Source organism: Caenorhabditis briggsae (genome assembly GCF_000004555.2).
Source record: "Caenorhabditis briggsae complete genome, chrX, whole genome shotgun sequence".
Taxonomy (NCBI): domain Eukaryota; kingdom Metazoa; phylum Nematoda; class Chromadorea; order Rhabditida; family Rhabditidae; genus Caenorhabditis; species Caenorhabditis briggsae.
In genome coordinates this window covers 15283032-15302216 of record NC_013491.2, presented here as the reverse complement: position 1 = coordinate 15302216, position 19185 = coordinate 15283032, and the positions used below count along the sequence as shown (strand labels likewise).

The window sequence follows — 19185 nt, the reverse complement described above, 5'->3', positions numbered from 1 at the left end:
TTATAATCGAACAGATTTTACTGTTTTTTCCACTTAAATAATGTGTCTTCTAAGTTCGATGAAATACTTTTTTTACGATAATAAACAACATTTTTTCATTGTAAGGGATGATATCAAGAAATAAGTAAAGATGGCAACGTGAAGGACAAAAAATTTAAAAAGTAGGAAATATCAGAAGTTAAGAAAATGGAAAATGAGACATACATAGATGAAAATGGGCAACAAAGGATATAGGCAAAAAAAACAAGTGACTCAAATATTAGATTATTATCATGACAAGATGTTGCTGGAATTTTTACGGGCTTTTGATTCGGCTGATTTCTTTTTGGTTTTCTTTGGGGAGGAAATTGGCTTCTCAGGCTGAAAATTATTGGATTTTTGATACGAATCTTCATGAATAAATCACCTTTTTGTATACTTGCACCTCAATCTCATCTTCTCTATCAGAATCCCGAGATTGCCGGCTGGATCTTGACAAACTTCGACGAACACGTTCTACCAATCGGGATCCCATGTTTTTGAATGGGTTTCGACCACCTGAAGTTTTAAAATGAATACTACAAAGTGCTAGAAATTCTAACCTCTAGGCAGTGTAGCATAATTACTGCTCACTCCTTCTTCGACTTGTCCCAAGCTATGCATCAATGCTGAATTGGCAGCTTCCTCCTGAAAATAAGAATTACAGAAATTGGTTCAACATTTCAGGTATAACTCACGAATTTGCTTTGCTTTCCGTTCTGCGTAGTCTCTACTGATCTTGACTTTCGGATACCGAAAAATCCTCGTTTGTCTGTTCTTGGCTCATCAATCGCTTCGAAAGCCTTCGCCATCAGTTTAACAGAAGGTTGTCCACCGCGAGCCAATTCTTCTCGTCGGACACGATACAAAATGTTAGCTCCAGTGCTGTTGGGCCGGGACCCTCTTCCGTCTTCGGTGGTATCATCTTCACTGTATTGGCTACGATTGTCAAATGAAGCAGCGCGACCCATTGAATATTCTTCGTTAGATGTCTTTCTACCCGGTACATCTAAAAGATTTTAAATTTTGAAAAATAGTAAGTAGATGAGACTTACTGAGATTATTGCTAGAGGAAGGTTCGTGATAGAGGCCACGTCTTGAGGGACGTCCGTATTTGTCAAAACCGCTTGAGCTCTCAGTGCTAAATTCAGTTTTTTAAATGAAGTTCTACAGTTATAAAAATGTGTCTGACACAGTATCGGTCAATAAAATATATAAATACGTGTTTTTCTGTTAATTTTGAGCTATTTTCGGGGTCTAGAGCTTGACTCCAAAACTTCCAACACTTTAAAACTCTTGTAAGGTAAACACACATATTAGAAAATTTTATTCCCAGGATTTCTCGAAAATTCCTATTTTTCAGCTATTTGTCGATTTCAAAAAGACACCTGTTTTATCACGTTTCCAGAACAAAAACGTGCCGAAAAAAGATGTATTTCAAAAATCGATAAATAATTGAAAGACAATAAATTTTCAAAAAAGTTTGCATATGCAAAGTTTTCAATCTGGGTATGTTTTATATCGTCCAAAAATTCAAAAGTGATCGAAACTGAATAGTCCAGCTTCAGACTCCTGGAAATAGTCAAAAATGGTCAAGAATGAACAGAAAAATACGTTTTTGTGAACCGTAAAACCTGCAATAAAAGAGCCCCCTAACTTTCAAGTTTGAGCCAATTTATCTCGGTCCCTGTTCAAGGAATGTAAAAGTTGTCAACTGATAATTTATTTATCATAATATTACCAACATTTGATCTGTTGAGACTTTTTTGATATCTTCTATAGAAGCCGAGATAATTGAGATCAGACTTAACTGTGTGGGGGTTTCACGGAATTTTAATGAACGGTATTGTATAATCATGATTATCATTTTGAGTCATATTCAAATTTCAAAAAATTACTGAAAACGTTCTCGTTCGATTTTCTGATTTTGAACCAAAATCTGTAACCAATTATCCTCAAGAACCCTTTTAGAGAAAGTTAATATGAAAGTAAAACCCAACTGAAAATTGCTCACGAAAGGCACAAAAACAAAAAAAATAAGAAAAATAAGAACCCCAAATATTACCTGAATGATCGTTTGGCTGTGTAGTTGCTGATGACGTTCAACTTTTCCGGTTTACTATAATACGGTTCTGTCTCACTAATTGTGGTAGAAACAGAGGCGGTGGTAGTTGGAATAGGAAGGTTAGCATGTCTGGAAATGATAGTGAAAAGAAAATGAGAAGTGCATGCAAAAGAAAAGTCGGTTGAGTGAAACTGAATCTAGGAGAGAAAAATGTAATAGGCAAATGGCAACTGAGAAATCAGAAAGAAAGTGCAAAGATGTAAACATCAACGTGAAGACAAATAGAAGTAAGAAGTTGAAAATATAACATCTTTTTTGTTTTGCTGGTGCTCAGATGGTGCCCACTTACCTATAAGCATGTCTTAATGGAGCACTATTAACCGATCTAATAGAAAATGATGATTGACTAATGTTATCATATGTGCCTTCTCCACACTCTGAGATCGACGGGGCGTACCCATTTGAAGCCTTTTCACCGAGCACAGAACCTGCTCTTTCATCTCTGAAATTGAATATTCGAGATTGTTTTTACAGTTTGATGATCCCTACGGATTCAAATTGTTGGCTGCTTCGTCGTCTCTCAATACTGTCAGCTGATTGATGATATACCGTATTCCATCCGGCTCATTTTCACGAGATGTCTTTCGAGTGGCTTCGCTTACGTAGGCGAGCTGATCGATAATACTGCTCAGCCGATATTTTCTAGTTAGCTTTTGAAGCTCATTCAGGTGCACAATTTGTTGGAGGCGTTCTCGTTCAGATTCAATCATTTCCTGGAAATTGACAGTATTGTGCTATGGAATTTTCACTATCTTCACCGGTCAGTAAGAGACAAAAACGTGTTTTCAGTTGGTTTTGACTATTTTCAAGACTCAGGACCTGGGTTGTCAAGCTTGCGATCACTTCGAAAATTTTGGAATGTCCAAAGCAGATCTGGATGAAAACCTTTGCAGTTACAAAATTTTTTGAAAATTCCTAGTTTTCCAGTTCATTTCCGATTTCTGAATGGCACCTTTTTCATGTTTTTGGTACGAAAACGGGTGAATGAGAGGTGTTCTTCAAATTTTATTATAAATTACTAGTTTTCTGCTATCGGAAGGCAGCAGAAAACTAGTAATTTTCAATAAATTATGTGAATGCAAAGTTTTCAATCTAGGTCTGTTTTATACTCTCCAAAATTTTAAAAGTGTTCGGAAACTTATAGTCAAAATATTACAAAATAATTAGAAAAACACGTTTCGGTGTATCTTATTGACTGATACTGTATATCACTCACCTTCACCACTTGCTGGCTATCTTTATTCTGAGACAAATTCTTCTGCTCAATCTCCAGCACCCGAATCTGCTCTCCAAGAACCCTTATAGTCTTCTGAGCCTCATTCTTCTGTCTATTCTTTTCAGCAGTAATCTCTGTGATCTTGTCATTCAACCGATCCATTTCTTTTGAATAGAATGCTTCACAATCACGATATTGCTTTCGAATAGTTTCAACCGAATCCGTATTGTCGATTTTCTCATTACGGTTCCTAGCTCTATCAATGTTCCATAAAATTTGATCGGCTTTTCGAGCCTCTTTGGTTAGCCGTAAATCAGTATTCAAGCGTTCTAGCTCTTCTTCTTTAGTTGCTAGCCGGTTTTGCTGAAATTTTTATAGATCTTGTATCATTCTACTTTATTTTGAAGGCATACAATTAATCACAACATCCACAAAAATTACCTTTTATGCTACATGTAAAACGATGGTTAGTGAGATGAGGTGATGAGGGTACCCGTGTGTAAAAGATATTAGCACAATACATCTTTCAAGGCTCACTGGTGAAGGTGTGTGTTAATGTCAAACATGATAAATGTGAGTTTTCTGTTGGAAAAGAGCAAATGTTAGTAAGGGAAAAACACTTAAAACGTTTCAAAAACTCACAAGCTCCTTCACCTTCTCTGTTGATTCGCTTGCAGTTTTCTCTTTAACCTTCAAGCTATTTCTTTCATCAGCAACCTGCTTTTCAAAGTTGGCAAGAGCATCCTTGTTGGTGTCGCGTTCACGACGAGCCAGAACCAACTGAAATAATTTGTTTTCACTTTCAAAACCTTTGCAATATTTGTAATTACCTGAGAGTGAAGAGCTTTGTTGGTATCTTCCATAATTCTCATACGACTGCTGAATTTCTGCTGCATGGCATCTATCTCAACAGTTCTCAGCTTTTCACTTTTTCGGGTCTTGTGTTGGAATGCTTCTTTATCCTTGTCCCAGCCAGTTTGAACTTTTGAAAGTTGGTCCTTAAGCTCTGCATTCTGAATTTTGCAGTCCTCTAAAGAAGAATCAGCATCTGCGATTCGTTTCTCCAGAATTGAAATTTGTTTCTTGAGCTCCAAAACCAACATCTTCTCACTATCCTGACGGCGGAGAGGAGACGGCTCTCCAGAGAACGAGTTTTGTGAAATTGCTGAAAACAAGGATATATTCAGGAGTTTGGAGCTTGGCTGTCTAGATTTTTATCAGTTTGAACAGATTTGGAAAGTGTAAAAAATTCACAGAATTTAAAAAAGTATTCCTAGTTTTTCAGCTACTTGCCGATTTCTAAGGACACCTGGTTTTTTCACGAAAATTGTCAAAATCGATAAAACATTTGGTTTTTTTATCTCATTGAACGATACTGTATATATTTAGAACAAATACAAAGCAGTTTAGTGATACAAAATCCACAATTGGTGGTACAAAAGTCAAAATTTTCACGTATTTTGTACCCCGAATTAAGGATTTTGTATTCCTGAATCGCTTTGTACCACAATGACCCCATAGTTTCTGTACCCTTCAAATTATGTGTCAAATGAAATTTTTCCTTACATGACTCTTTCATTTCGTGCTCATCTGGCAATTGTTTTTTCAGCAACGCAATATCTTTTTCAAGCTTTGATTTTTCATTCTTCCAGGAGACTTCACTCTTCTTCTGGTCTTCTGTGAGTTTCTCTAAAATTATAAAACTATTCTTAGTTCCGAGTTATGAAGCGTACTCAAATGCTCTTCAACGTCGTCTTTCATTTTCTTCATTGCAGCCAATTCATTCTTTGATCTGTTTCTCTCTCCGTTCATCTTCTCACGCTCGGCCTCGAAGATGCTTTCCAGCTTTTTGTACTTGATTTCAAACTCTTTAACAGTCTTCTTATCAGTTTCCATATCCTGAAAAAATTTTCTAGGGGTCATTGGTTTAACTTTGGGGGTCATACCTGCATATCCTTTCTCAAAAGCTCAGCCTCAGCTCTCAACTTCTTGTTCCGCTCTTCTTGCTCTTCTAACGACCGTGTCTTCTCAATAAGAGTAGTAGATTTAGACTCTAACAGCTCTGAGAGCTCATCATTTTGTCTCTTGGCGTCTGCGATTCGGATACCAAGAGTCTTGATCTCCTTCTCAAATATTTGTCGTTGTTTTTCAATTTCAATTGTCCAACGATCCTCGGTTTGTAGCACTTGATTCGTCAAATCCTTGTTTTTCTTCTTGTAAAATGAGATCTCATTTGTCTGCTCCTCAATGGTGGCTTGCAGTTGATCACACTTGGCACATTTCGCATCGAGAATGTTTTCCTTACTGGGCACTCTTTTCACAGACAACCCAGTGTTAGGGGTAACACTCTTAATATTGTCAAGCTTCTGATGAACATTCTTCATTTCCTGCATCACATTGGCGAGTTCCACAATAATTGCAGCTCCACTGTCTTTGGAAAGAGAACGGCGTCGTTCATCCTAAAAAAAATTTGTTGAAAATTTGAGCAAAAGAATAGTGAAACGAAAACCAAGATAAAAAGAACGAAAACGAAATTTACATATTAGTAATCAGACAGTAATCAGAGTTAATGCAATCGTTAGTTCATCAAACAATTATAACAACACTTCTTCATTAACCTTCTGAGCATGATCAATTTTTTCAAACTGCTTGCACAACCGTCCCGTCTGCGTCTCAACTGCTGCCAACACTTCACAACACTGCTCAATCTCATCAATGGTTGGAATTTTTCCTTGCAACTCGCTAACCGAGTCCGTCGCCAGTTTCTCACTTAATTGCTTCTCGAGATCTTCAATTCTTCGTTTTAGCTCGTCCGCATACGACATCTCCCCGTCTTTGATTTGTTTTTTGTGAAGTGTGTTACCTCTCTCGTTCACCATTTGCAGCTGGCCGTTCAGCTGCTCAATCTGAAACAAGATTATCGTAAAATTTGTGATAGCAGGGCTCCGACACTATCAAGTTTGAGTTCAATTAACACGACTGCTATAAGAAATCACAAATGCGTCAACTCATAAAATTATTGTGATATACAATTTATCCATTGACAATTTTCTCATATAATTTGCAGGAAACTAGTTGAATTGGCTCAAAGTTGACAGTTAGGGGACACTTCTGATGCAAAGCTAAAAGTTAGAGGCCTTCTAAGATAGGTTTTACGGTATGTGGAAATAATGAAAAAATTACCTTGGTGGCAAGGGAGATAACTTTCTGATTATCAGATTTGAATACTGTAGTCTTTAACTCGTTTACTTGTGCTTCCAGTGCTTTCCGCTTCTCTTGCTCTTTTCTCAACTCGGTCGTCGTGGTCCCAGATGGAACTGAAAATGAAATTTTTTAAATATACATTATAGGTCAAGAAGAAAAACATAGTTTTCAGTTCATTTTCGGCTATTTTGACCATACTTGTAATCCGGTCCTTTGCCCTGCCATAATTTATTTCAGAATCAATATTTTTGAACCAACTAAATCAGATGTGATAGAGCTCCACGAGTACTACAAAACGGTATTTTTTGGAATACTGTATCTTATTCATGAAAAAAGTTACAGATCATAAAGTGACTTTTCTGGCAGAGACCGGCAGACCCGGGACGGGCCTGCTTTTTTCTATTCCTTTTGCTCTGTAACTCTGTTCATAGACAAGATACAGTATTTCAAACAATACAGTTTTGTAGTAGTCGTGGAGCTCTATCACATCTGATTTAGTTGGTTTGAAAATATAGATTCTGAAATAAATTATGGCAGGGCCCGCGAAGGCCCGGATTACAAGTATGATTTTTACCATTTTCAGGAGTCTAGAGCTGGGCTGTCAAGATTCCGATCACGTTGAAAATTCGGGTGGCGTGAAACAAACCTAGATTGAATGATTCGCATTCACAAAATGTTTTGAAAATGCCTAGTTTTCAGCTATTTACCTCTGAAAGACATTTGATTTCTGAAAGAAATTTGTCATTCAGAAATCGGCAAGTAATTGAAAAACTAAGAACTTTCGAAAAGTTCTGTGAAAGCTAAGTTTTTAGTCTAGCTCTGTTTTACATCCTGCATAGTTTTCAGAGTGAAAGGAAACTTGCCAGCCGAGCTCTAGGTCCCTGAAAAGTATGGTTGTCAACTGTCAACTGCATGTCAACTGAAAATTACGTCTTTCAAATATCCTACCGACCGGTACAGTACGATATGTTTTAGACCTACCAACAAAATTTGGTTTCGGTGCAGATTTGGTTTCCAACTGTTTCACTTGAGTGGTGAGTTCGAGATTCTTGCGCTCAAGCTCGCTGATAGTTCCAATCATTTTGGACATGTCCTTTTCCATTTCTTGCGTCAATTTGAAACCACCGTTCTTGGAATGGGTTGATGTCGGACCGCCACGCTTGCAATCGGCCTCCAACTCGACGATTCTGAGTAAAAAAAAAGATGAAAAATCGAGTTAAGAAAAGTAAATAAACAAACTTCTTGTTCAAGTGATCGTTGGTCTTTTCCAACCTTTCGATTTTGGTATTCAAATGTTGCACCTGACTCTCGGCCAACTCCAATTGCAAATGGGCATTTCCGTCGCTAGAATTATACGATATGCATACCAAAAAAAGTCACAACCAATACAGCCTCCCAAAAACAAGGATCAGCACACGGAACATATATTGAAAAACACCCGAACTTAGAAATGTAGTGTCTAGACAATCGTCCAGAGGATTGACAGAAAATTATGAACCAAAAAAAATGGGAAAAAGAAATTATAACCCCGATAGAAATAGGTATTTTCTGAAATTTTCGGATGACGAAAAGCAGACACACAGAAGCAGAAGCAAGGAAAAAAATACGGAACACACAAACAAACCAGAGTCATCCAGAAAAGTATTTAACACTGATACTAACCCTCTGAAATGTGTTATTATGTGTAAGACAACTGTATAGAACTGCATATCTCTGTATCTCTTCTAATCACTATCTATGTGCGTTGTTTTCAAAGTCTCGGGACTTTCTCTGAACATTGAAAAACAAGACAAAAGACTAGATACGCACTTGACAAGTACACGCGGTGACCAACCTAGCCGATCGAATCATCGGTGGACGCAGCTTACTGGCCTTTGACAATTTCTTCAACAACTCCTCGTTCTCGTTTTCGATGTCCTAAATATATTTTTTATATTGAAAGAGTGCTTTTTGAATTCAAATTACCTGGAGACGAATTTGAGTTCTCTTCAAATCCTCCTCCGAGAATCTCATTTGTTCTCGAAGGTCAATTTCCCTCTCAAGAGCATCTCGCAGCTCCTTGGACATCTCGTTCTCCGGAATGTTTGGAACACTTGCAGCGATTTCAGCAGACAGTCGTTTCTAAATTAATACTTATAGCATAACTTATAACGGGTCGGGTTTTTTTACAATTGAGAAAATTTCTGAAATTACAGAGAAAATTCTGAATATGTAGTTAAAGTAATAGTTCCCTTTTTTGCAAAACTTTTCTTTGTCAGAATCATTCAAAAAAAAGCCCCGTCCGGCTCGTTGCAAGTACAGCACCAGTAATAAGATATAAACACGTTTGTTTCGAGAGTTTGAATCTTGACTGTCGAAAATCGGAAATTCTGGAGGGAAACAGATCTATAATAGATTGAAACCTTGCGTTCACAGAATTTTTCGAAAAGTCCTAGTATTTCAGCTATTTGCGGAGTTCTGAAAGGCACGTGTTTTTTACATTTTCAGTACGAAAACCGGAATTAAAGAGAAAAATACACCTTTTTCGGATCGGAAACGTGACAGCCGAATTCCAGACCTCTAAAAAAGGTCAAGATGCCCAAAAAGCAATTGAGAAATTCTGTTTTTGTATATACTGTATAAACAAATTTGATATTTCAGAAATTTAGAATCTCTGGAAAACAGTCTTAGTTCTACTCACCACAGCGATATCAGTCTTATTTCTAGCCTCCCTCCACTTATTCTGCGTTTGAATCTCTCGAACTTTCTCTTTCAAATAGAACACCTCATCCTCCAACTTGCATCTTTTCTCCTCGGTCTGCTCGAGCTCATTGTGCAATCTAACCGAGACCTCCTTAGCTACACGGATTTCATATTCCAAATCCTTCACTTTTGCACTATCGGATTTGATTGAAGCAGCAACGGCTTCTGGGCAACTGTTCATGTATTCATCCAACTTTTTCTCAGAATGCATTTTCTCCGCCTCAGCCTGTTCTCTACACCGCTCGGTTTTTCGAAGTTTGAACTGGAGAACTCTGCAGTTCTTGGCGTTGAGCTCAAGCTCTCTCTGTAGTTCCCGGAACTCTTCGATTTCTTCCTCACGGTACTGATCCTGAATAGTAGTAGTGAAAAACTATGGATTTTAGGTTCATAATACCTGCATCTCTTCGATTTCTTGCTGCAAATCTTTGACTTCTGCTTTCAACTGCTCATTCTCTTCCATCAATTCGTCACATAGTCCTTCTGTGGTCTTGATTTTCTCACGCAGTTTTTCATCTGATGTTGCAAATGTTGTTTCCTAAAAATAGTTCTTTGCAAAAACTCAAAATTGACGAAGATTTAGATTTACATAATTTCAAAAATGCAAAGTTCATTTTTTTCTAATGTTTACCTGCAACTCTCTAAGTTCACATTTTAGGACTGTGTTCTCGTCCCGATAGTCCTGAATCTGATTTTCAGCCTGATTTAGTCTCTCCTCAAGCATATTGATCAAAGATGACTCGCTTTGTTCAGCGTTCTGAAGACGTTGTCGCAGTGCCCACTGAGCTTTTTCTTCCTGAATAGAGAGCAATAATTAAATTTTGTCCCCTTTCAAAAGAGCACTAGCATCATAAAAAGAAGATAGGATGAAAACAAAAAAAAAAGAAGAAGTAAAAGCGCTTACCTTCAAACTGTGATTGATATCGCGCAGCTGAGATATTTCTTCTTTTAGCGTTTGGATGTACTCTGTCTGAAAAAAAGAACTAATGATTTGATTATTGAGTTTGATAGGATAGTAAACGTACAATAAACAATCTAATAGAGTACAATGCTATACTTGAACTTTGAGCTCAATTATCTCCATTTTTATGAGAGATATCAAAAATGTGTCAACAGATTAAATGTTCGTGATTTTGTGGAAAAAATTTTTCAATTGACGTATTTTTGTTATCGTTTATAGAAATTGAGATGATTGAGCTGGTATTAAAAGTATACGATGTCTATTAGAGAGTGTTTAGGGTATATAGAGCAAAAAGAACACTGAATACTCTCAAACTCATCAAACTCAATAGCCATAGAGTAATAAATGTGTACAACTATAAACGGCTTGTTGAAATCGAAACGACTGGGGCGGGGGGATCGTTTTCGTAATTTCCCGCTTTTACTTTTCTCCTGCTTTATGCACTTACCTCGTTTTCTGTCGGTGTAATGGCCCGTTCTTCTTCACAAATGCTACCGCTAAACGCCGTCACCATGCTTTTTGTGTCATTCACGCTTTCACATGATTTTGTGGATGACATGCCTTTAGAAGTTGCGGAAAGGTATGAAGAGACCGACAACGCCTCAGTGTCATCTGGAATTGACATGTTTAGAAAATATACAGTATCGTAGGATAATAAGGGAAATTCTTCAACTTTGTCATTTTGATATATTCATAACATCGGGATGCTGAAAAACCACTCGACAGCTATATGGTCACCATTCACACTTACTACAGTATCCACCAAAATCACAGGAAATTAATCACAGGTGTAAACATTACAATAGAATGCCACCCAAACATTCATTTTTGAGCTCATATACAGTCAATAAAATATACAAAAACATATTTTTCTGTTGATTTGAACAATTTCAAGGAGTGTAGAGCTCGGCTGTCAAGTTTCCGATCACTTTGAAAATTTTGGAGAATGTAAAAAAGAAATATATTAAAAACTTTGCATTCACAGATTTTTTTGAAATTTACTAGTTTTTTTTAGCTATATACCAATTTCCAAAAGATACCTTTTTTTTTTTCACGTTTCCAGTACAGTAATAGGTAAAATGAAGGTGTTCTTCAGAAATCGAGACAAAGCTGAAAACTGAAAATAAAAACAAATTCTGTGGGTGCAGTTTTTGTTCTAGGTCTGATTTACATCCTCCCAAAAGTTTAAAAGTGTTGAAAACTTGATAGCCGAGCTCCAGACTCCTGAAAATGGTCAGAAATTTTCAAAATCCACTGAAAACCATGATTTTTTCTTATCGACTATGACTGTTTTGGCAGCAACTCATTTTTAATTGGTAATTACCTATTTCAGAAAATATTTCAAATGTTGCCGTAAATACCTTAATAAAACGCCACCCAAACCCTGTCTACTTAGAGCCCTGTGAATCTCATTTCATTTAGAATATATCAAAAAATGATCAACTGACAAAATATTTATCATAATGTCAGCAGAATGTTTTGAGCCGATGTTTGATATCTTTCCCAGAAAATTAGGGCTCAAAGTTGACAATTTGGGCGGCGTTCTGTTAGAGTGCTTACGGTATCTTACCTTTCAATTGTCTTATTTTCACTTTTCTTCCATTTTCTACACCACGAGTTGACCTATCTGTCAGATTCACATTATTATTGTTGGACGTGACAGAATAATACGAGCTTATTGAAACCGCATCCCGATCATCTGGTGGTGAACACGTTATTTGATTACCCATATCTACACACTTTTTGCTTCCTCTCTAGAAACAACAAAGATTCCAATACAAAACGAGGATTCAAAAAGAAAGAAGGTTAGATAAAACTTCAAAAAGGGCTAAAAGTTGTCGGGTGATGACAAGAAAAGGAGGGGTGAATCACAAAACGAAATGATGGGAAACGAAAAGTGAGTGCTAAAGTCACGCCTACGCTTTTAGGCCTAGTTTTATGGCAAGAAAGATCATGGACTCTACAAGTTCTAAACGGTCACATGAGAGGGTAGAACGTATCATAAAATTTGGAATGATTGTATTTTATTTTTGCACAGGAAGCGTTGTACGAAAGTTCGAAGCTCCGACTATAGTAAATTTGCTACTTTAATTTCTGAGGTTTAATGAAATCTCGTGATTTATAGAGAAGGCAATAAGAAAAGGCTACAAATCACTAACGTCATCACAGTGATAAAGTATGGATGACGAACACAGAACGAAATGTACGGGGCATCAAGTATCAGTCTTATTCCGTCATTTTATATGTTCTTGTGCTGAAACTTGGGCCCGAGAAAGGGGAAGAAGATGAAATAATTTAAGGTGATTCGAAAATGAAATTTTGATTTGACCATTGCAAAAAAATAATATATGCACTTTCATAAGTCTGTATTTCACAAAAAAAATTTCATTCTTACCGTAAATCCTGTAATAGAGGGCCCCCACATCGTTGAGTTTGAGCTAATTTATCTCGGTTCCTGTCAAAGGTAGTAAAAAGTTATCAACTGATAAAAAATTTGTGACATTATGATAAACAATTTATCTGTTGACAACTTTTTTATACCTTGGACAGGTACCGAGATAACTCGGGTCAAATTTGGCGGTGTTATAGCCTTTTATTGCACTCACATTTTACGGTGTGCTTAGTGACTAAACAATTTTGATCGAAAAATTTTACGAATCCAACTGAAAACTCATGACTTACAAAAAAAATAAGAGTTGTTGAAACTAAAAATGCTTTCAATAACATCGCAAGCTGCATGTTGAAATTGACAGTTGCCAAGGTGAGACAACAACGATAATTAGCAAAGGGTATAATTTTTTTTGTTCAGGAGAAAATAAAAGTTTGTAGAAAAAAAAAGTTGAATCTCCTGAAACGTTTGTCCATCGTGGGAATCTGACAGATGACGTGTGAGAGGATATGCACTTTGCAGTTTAGGTGATAAAATTCATGTTTTGTTTTACCGGATATGAAAGCATAGTTTTGTTAGTGATCGAAGGGCCAAAAAGTGCAAATCTCATTTTGAAATCTTTTGACGACCTTTTATATTCAACCGAAAAAGTTTCAAATGTGAATAGATTGTCACTTCTGATATATGAGCTTCGGAAAACTTTGAACAACCCAGGAAACTACATTTTTTCTTCTGATTCATATATTTTCCATCTAAATTCTAACGACCCAACCCACCGTCATCAGGTCCTCCATTATCCAAATTACTTGAAGCTTTCCAACTCCTCCTCCGTTCTTTCTTTAGTGCAGACAGTGTAACCGTAGCTTCTTCGACATGTTTATCCTGAAGAACAATATATTAGCTGTCTGATCGGCGAAGACTCGAATTTCAAAAAGTACCTTTGGACGGAAACACTTTTTACAACGCTCCTTGAGATAGTTTTGTGGTTCAAAACCGTTGCAAAGGTCACTCATTGAGCGAAATCTGAAATAAGAATCTGTGGTTTTAACTTTGCTATTAGGAAGTGTCCAATTTCCATATTAGTCAAACTGGAACTCATCTATCAGAAATTTTCCAAAGAATCATCAAAAAAGAATTACCAATTCGAGCTTCTCATGTTGATGAGAATAAGAACAGATCAAGACAAAACGACAAGAATAGAATGAAGGACAAAGAGGAGAATGTGAAGGATTGGGCACATGTTATTGTAAAACGGCGAAAGAGGGAGGAAAGGATGACAAGTGGCAAAGAAGAAGAAGCGTTTTATTATTATTTTCTACCCTCTTTTCATTTTTTTTTGTTCCCGTATATCTGGATGGGGGAGCAAACACTACGCGCGAAGACACCACGTACATCCTTGTTTTCTAAATGACACTTCTTTTCAGACAACGGGCTTAGAAATAAGAGATGCTGAAATTTTGAAGCAGAACGGATTTGAAGAAAGTATGTGGTTGATGATAACATACAAGATAGAAGATCAGAAGGCAAAAAAAAAACCGTCCGTTCCATTTTCAAGTGTTTGTTTGAACTTTTTAGACTTTTTCAAGAGGTCACAAGAGATAAGAAAAAGTTAAAAATGATGGAATTGATGGTATTTTTGAAAATATTAAGCTTAACAGTTTTTGAGATTTATCACGATTCAGAAGAAACTAACATTTATAGCGAAATCAATTTTCGTGAGTTTTTTGAAAATTATTTCTTGACTAGAAAGTTTGGGTACGGTAATCACCGAGAATGCCTGTTCTGAATTAATTTCTGAAAATTGAGGTTATTAAAATTAGTGAAAAATCAAAATTACTCGCGAAACTCGTAAAATCTAAAAAATCAAGGAATATAACCTTCTGAAAAACCAGAAAAATTTAATTTCGAATAACCTCTTCCAGAGCGACACTCTAAACTTTGAATTAGAAATATTCTTTCAGTGATATATAGTTTTTCAATGCAACCAAACTGATAGCACAGTATCATAAATTTTTCCACTAAAAACAGCACAAATAATAATTATGAAAACCATTAATCCTTTTGCTCAGAAATGTACAAGCTCTCAACCAGGCATTGATCTACTAGAACTGCTAGGATAATCACAAATTCTTCATCAATCTTTCCAAGATCAGTAGATCAAAAAGTTTTTGGAATGTCAAAAAGTCAAGTCAAGACAGTAAGTACAAAAAAAACCTCTGTCTCACTCCCCCTGAATCCCAAAAACCGGCTGTCTTAATTTACTCAAATCCACACAAAGGGGTGAGCGCGGAGAAAAATATCTGCTGTCTTGGGGGATGTTGCAAACCAAAAGTCTCTTTCTCTAACACTGTATTTGCTCCGTGAGCAAGAGATCCCACCGTGGACTTACCCCGTGCAGAAAGATGGAGAGAAAAATGGAAAAAGAAACAAGTGTGTGCTCAAATATCAGGGATAAGATTTTAGGGAAAAAAGTTGGTTTAATGATGATTAAGATATCATAAGCGTTATTTCAATTGTTCAAAACATACCTGATGAGTTTCATTTTCGGTGTTAGGAATACAAGTGCTTAAGTTTAGAGAAGTTGAAATGAAAGTCAGCCACGCCAGAAAATCACACGGAGGAGAAAAAGGATTTAGTTTCAATTTCATTCTTCGTCCCTGTTTGTTATTTGGCAGCGTGATTTCCGCATGCATAAAGTTCGGATTTCTTTTTTTTTGCTTTTTTGATACTCATAGGGTGAGCGAGAGAGAGAGGGTTCATTTTTGACAATAAATTTGGCATTAAGCTTTGAAACGTAGAAAAGAAGTTGAAAAAAAATTTTCTGAGAAACTCGAGAAACTACTGTCGGTACTGTATGGGGATATGATTTTTAAAAATTTGTTATACTCAGAGTTCAATATTCAATTAGTCAGTCATTTCAAAAATAACATTTCTTTAAAATTATTTTGATAAAAATAAAAAAAGCGAATGTGCTATAAAAAAAGACATGATATTTCGAATTTTTCAGTGGAAACTTTTAAACTTTGAAATTACAAAGAAATTAGTCGGACAGTTTTTGATTAATCTGGAAATTCCGGAAGACAAAATTGGTTTTCAAAATTTTTTTTGTACAAATCAAACAAATCGAGATGACCAGTTCCACTATTTTTCATTGAAATATCTAATTATGATCTTCTCGTTCGGTATTGTAGTTCTGAAAAATAAGAACACGTCGGTCTCTCCCGGTTATCGCAGAAAACTAAAAATCCTCCAAAGCTATTTTTCAATTTTTGAAAAATTAATGTCTAAACTAAATAATTGAATTTGATTATGATTACTTGAAAACATTTGCTTGGGAATAAACACTTGAAAGATTTGGATACAATTCCTAAATTCAAAAAAGAAACAGTTTTGGCGTCATACTGGGTGCCATGATCAGTTTAAAAGCCGGTGGTAAATGTTGTTGAGAACTTGTTACTCACAAATCGGAACGAGGATCGTGTGCGAGGAGAGCACAGGAAGATAGGATTAACCGATGGAGAATCCAGGAAAGAAACGTGAAAGAGTAAGGCGTGAGTGGAGGAAGAAGAAGTGTAAAGTTTCTCCCGGGCACAGGACATAGGGGATATCGGAGCAGAGACGATGGGAGTAAGGAAGAGTCTGATTCTCGAGACAGATCGCCCGAGACTCTCTGCGTCTCGCTTTCTCTTGCACTCTGTCTTGAACACTTTATCCTGTCGCCGCTCTAATGACTCGTTGTCGAGCTCATCGGGAGGGCTTCAAGGTCAATTGGCACGCGAATCATTTTAAAATCATGTTAAAAGATTTTGCAGATTCTTTCAATAAGATAAATGGGTTTGAACTATTGACTAGACAGCCAGAAACATTCAACAGTTTTCAAGATTGGTTTTTTTTCTCCTGAAAAAAGGAAAATTAACTTTGACGGCTTGCCTATCAAAACCGTTCAAAACCATCAAGTACTACTGAAAAATGTATATTTTACAACCGAAAAAGAAGAAATATGAAGAAGGGGAAAAAGATGATGTTCAACGCTTCAAAAGAAAAGTGCAAATGTAATTCAATCAGACGCCGCCTAGACCTCGAAGCTTTTTGTAACCCATCTCCAAGTTTTCAGTAAAAAAAGTTATTTTGGAGTTTATAGATTTTTGCTCTAGTATTTTTCAAAAAAGAAAAATAAACAAAAGGAAAAGGATCATACCTCAACTGAAAAACATAACCACCAATTTCAAGTCGCCCGATACAAAAATAGGAACAAAAAATTAAAAACAATGCAGAGAACCATAAAAGAAGGAACAGAAGGCGTGAAGGGTGGAATCTCATTCGCATTTTTATCTTCTGTAAAACTGCCAGTCCGCACACACCCCATACCAACTGTTTATTATATTTATCGGAGCACAACGAAGAAACGGCGGCAGAAGGATTGGAAGAAAGAAGCAGAAGGGTGAAAAAAAAAATATCTGTGGTCCTCTTCGAAGACGAAGAAGCAAAACAAAAGAAAGAGGAAGAGTTGTCAACATATGATTTCACACACACAGACGAAATTCGAATGAAATCAAATAAAATAAAAAGTGTTTGTGTATGCGTGTGTGCGGGTCCCTAGCCTTGATACTTCAATGTAGCAGTTTAAAAAAAACACAATAAAAAAAACACTTGAAGCCGTTTTTTAGAATCCTGAGTTTTCTGAGAACTTCTTCGCTGACATAGGCATTTGTTTTCATGAGTTTTTAGAACAAAGAAAAAGTGAAAATTCAAAAGACATTGCATAGTCAGATGCGACTGTCGTCTTTTGGGCAAATTTAGGGCGTCGCCACCTTTTGAGCTAGCTTCGGCGCTTTTTGGACGAAAAAAAGTTTTAGGCGAACCCAAGGCGAAGGTAGAACCTGTTAGGCGAAGCCAGGGCGAAGCCAGCCAGCTTCTGCTCTCTTGCTTTTGCCACCTTTTGAGCGCTGTTTGGGCACCTTCTGGGAAAATCCCTAGCGGAATCTTTCCAACTATCGCCCAAAAGATAACAGTCGCAGGCAGCCGAGTATACACAAAATTCAAGCTTTAAAAAATAATGCTGATTTTTAGAGGGTAACAGAAGTCATTTTATTAATTTTCTTAATTGAAATTTTCTGAATAGAATATTCTATCACTTATTTTACCCACAACAAAAAGAAAGACTTGAAATGTTGCGTGTAAGATGCAAAAAGTAAGATTGAAAAGAGAAGAAAGGATGAGCGAAAATTGTGCACAAAGCGCCACCCACATTTTTTTTGATGAGTAATAAGACGAAAACTAGGTTAATTTGCTGCAGCCGGCTCAGCATCAAAGCACATTCATAAATGTGTATGTGTGTGTGCGTTAGGAGACACTGGAAGAGCATTGTAACACAACTGTCAAGGTGGATATCTTGGGGTAAATTGAAAATAAAGTTTCTCAATGATCTTTATTTTTAGAGAAGATGACAGTTTTTTTAAATGACTCATTGACAGGTAAGACGGAACTTAGGATTATGGGAAGTACTGTAGCCAGTATGATTTCGGAAATTTGTTTTGTCTTATTAAAAAATGAAGTGGTATTTCATAAAATCTAGTGGTATCAGGTTTAGTAAGATATGTATTAAGATATATTTTTAGCCTATAACTAATGAGATTAATGTTTTCAAAAAATTATCTTTCTTCTTGGTTTCGCTCATTTTCTTGTTTAAAGTAGGCGAGACAGCAAAAATTCCGGGGGCAGTTCGGGGGGACGAAATCGCGCCGCGCTTATGTAGGCCATCGGTCGTAGCTCAGTCGGTAGCGGCGCTGTACTCCTGAGCTGACTGTCATGAGTTCAACCCCGCATGGGGGTTCTCTAAGCAAAATATCAGGAAAACTTTTTTTTGATGTATTTCTGGCCTCCTTTAAGAGGATTTTTTTTTGATAACTTTTGATAGAAAATTGTAAGATATTAGTGTCATAGTTGAGCTAAAGAAAACATGCTTACTAAAGACCATAATTGTGGAAAAGATGGCCGGCCCGCGGCCAGCCCGCTTTTTGAAATTTTAAAGTGAATCATCATTTATAGAGATGGATTTCATTCTTAATAAAAGAAAATCTACACTAGAAGCTGATTCTATGAAAAAAAACTATTTTGAGGTCGGAGTTAGCAAAAAAGTTTCTTCCTTGGCGAAATAAAATTTGAAATTTTTGCTAAAAATTGGATTAAATCGAATTTTTCAAATTTCGAATACGTATTTGAATTAATATTTGATCGATTACGATTATTTTGAAAAAAATAAAAATTTCGAAAATTCATTAAGGGCGGGCCGAGGGTTTTGAGCAAGCGGGCCGGCCCGGCTATCAACATGTATGCTAAAGACAGTATTTCATAAAATCTAGAGATAGGATTTCATAAGATCTCCAGATTTTTTGGCCGTTAAACTACTGTGTTCCGAAAATGTTTTTCTTTTCTAGATTTCGGATATTTTGACACTATTTCTGCAAAGTTTTGAGAAGAAATTTGTCAAAAATTAATGCTCTGGCTAAGCTGAAAAATAAGTGAAAATGCTC

The 19185-nt window shown here is 36.5% G+C and overlaps 2 protein-coding genes across 2 annotated transcripts; both read right to left on the bottom strand.

Moving 5' to 3' along the window:
- Positions 1-270: 270 nt before the first annotated feature.
- On the bottom strand, positions 271-13002 carry Cbr-tag-241 (the record flags this gene model as incomplete). Its single annotated transcript, XM_045240202.1, is given in 27 exon segments — positions 271-360; positions 407-537; positions 582-666; positions 717-1027; positions 1074-1159; positions 2084-2212; positions 2433-2585; positions 2633-2856; positions 3360-3722; positions 4002-4139; positions 4175-4524; positions 4815-5046; positions 5064-5258; positions 5306-5818; positions 5978-6265; positions 6543-6676; positions 7545-7750; positions 7803-7907; positions 8386-8480; positions 8529-8684; positions 9226-9654; positions 9700-9840; positions 9934-10098; positions 10207-10272; positions 10712-10875; positions 11834-12017; positions 12946-13002. The coding sequence occupies 27 exon segments, from the start codon at positions 13000-13002 to the stop codon at positions 271-273; spliced, it is 5190 nt and encodes a 1729-aa protein (XP_045095714.1).
- Positions 13003-13411: 409 nt separating this feature from the next.
- On the bottom strand, positions 13412-13665 carry CBG27922 (the record flags this gene model as incomplete). Its single annotated transcript, XM_045240201.1, has 2 exons — positions 13412-13534; positions 13591-13665. 2 exons carry the CDS (start codon positions 13663-13665, stop codon positions 13412-13414), a joined length of 198 nt encoding a protein of 65 aa, XP_045099654.1.
- Positions 13666-19185: the final 5520 nt, after the last annotated feature.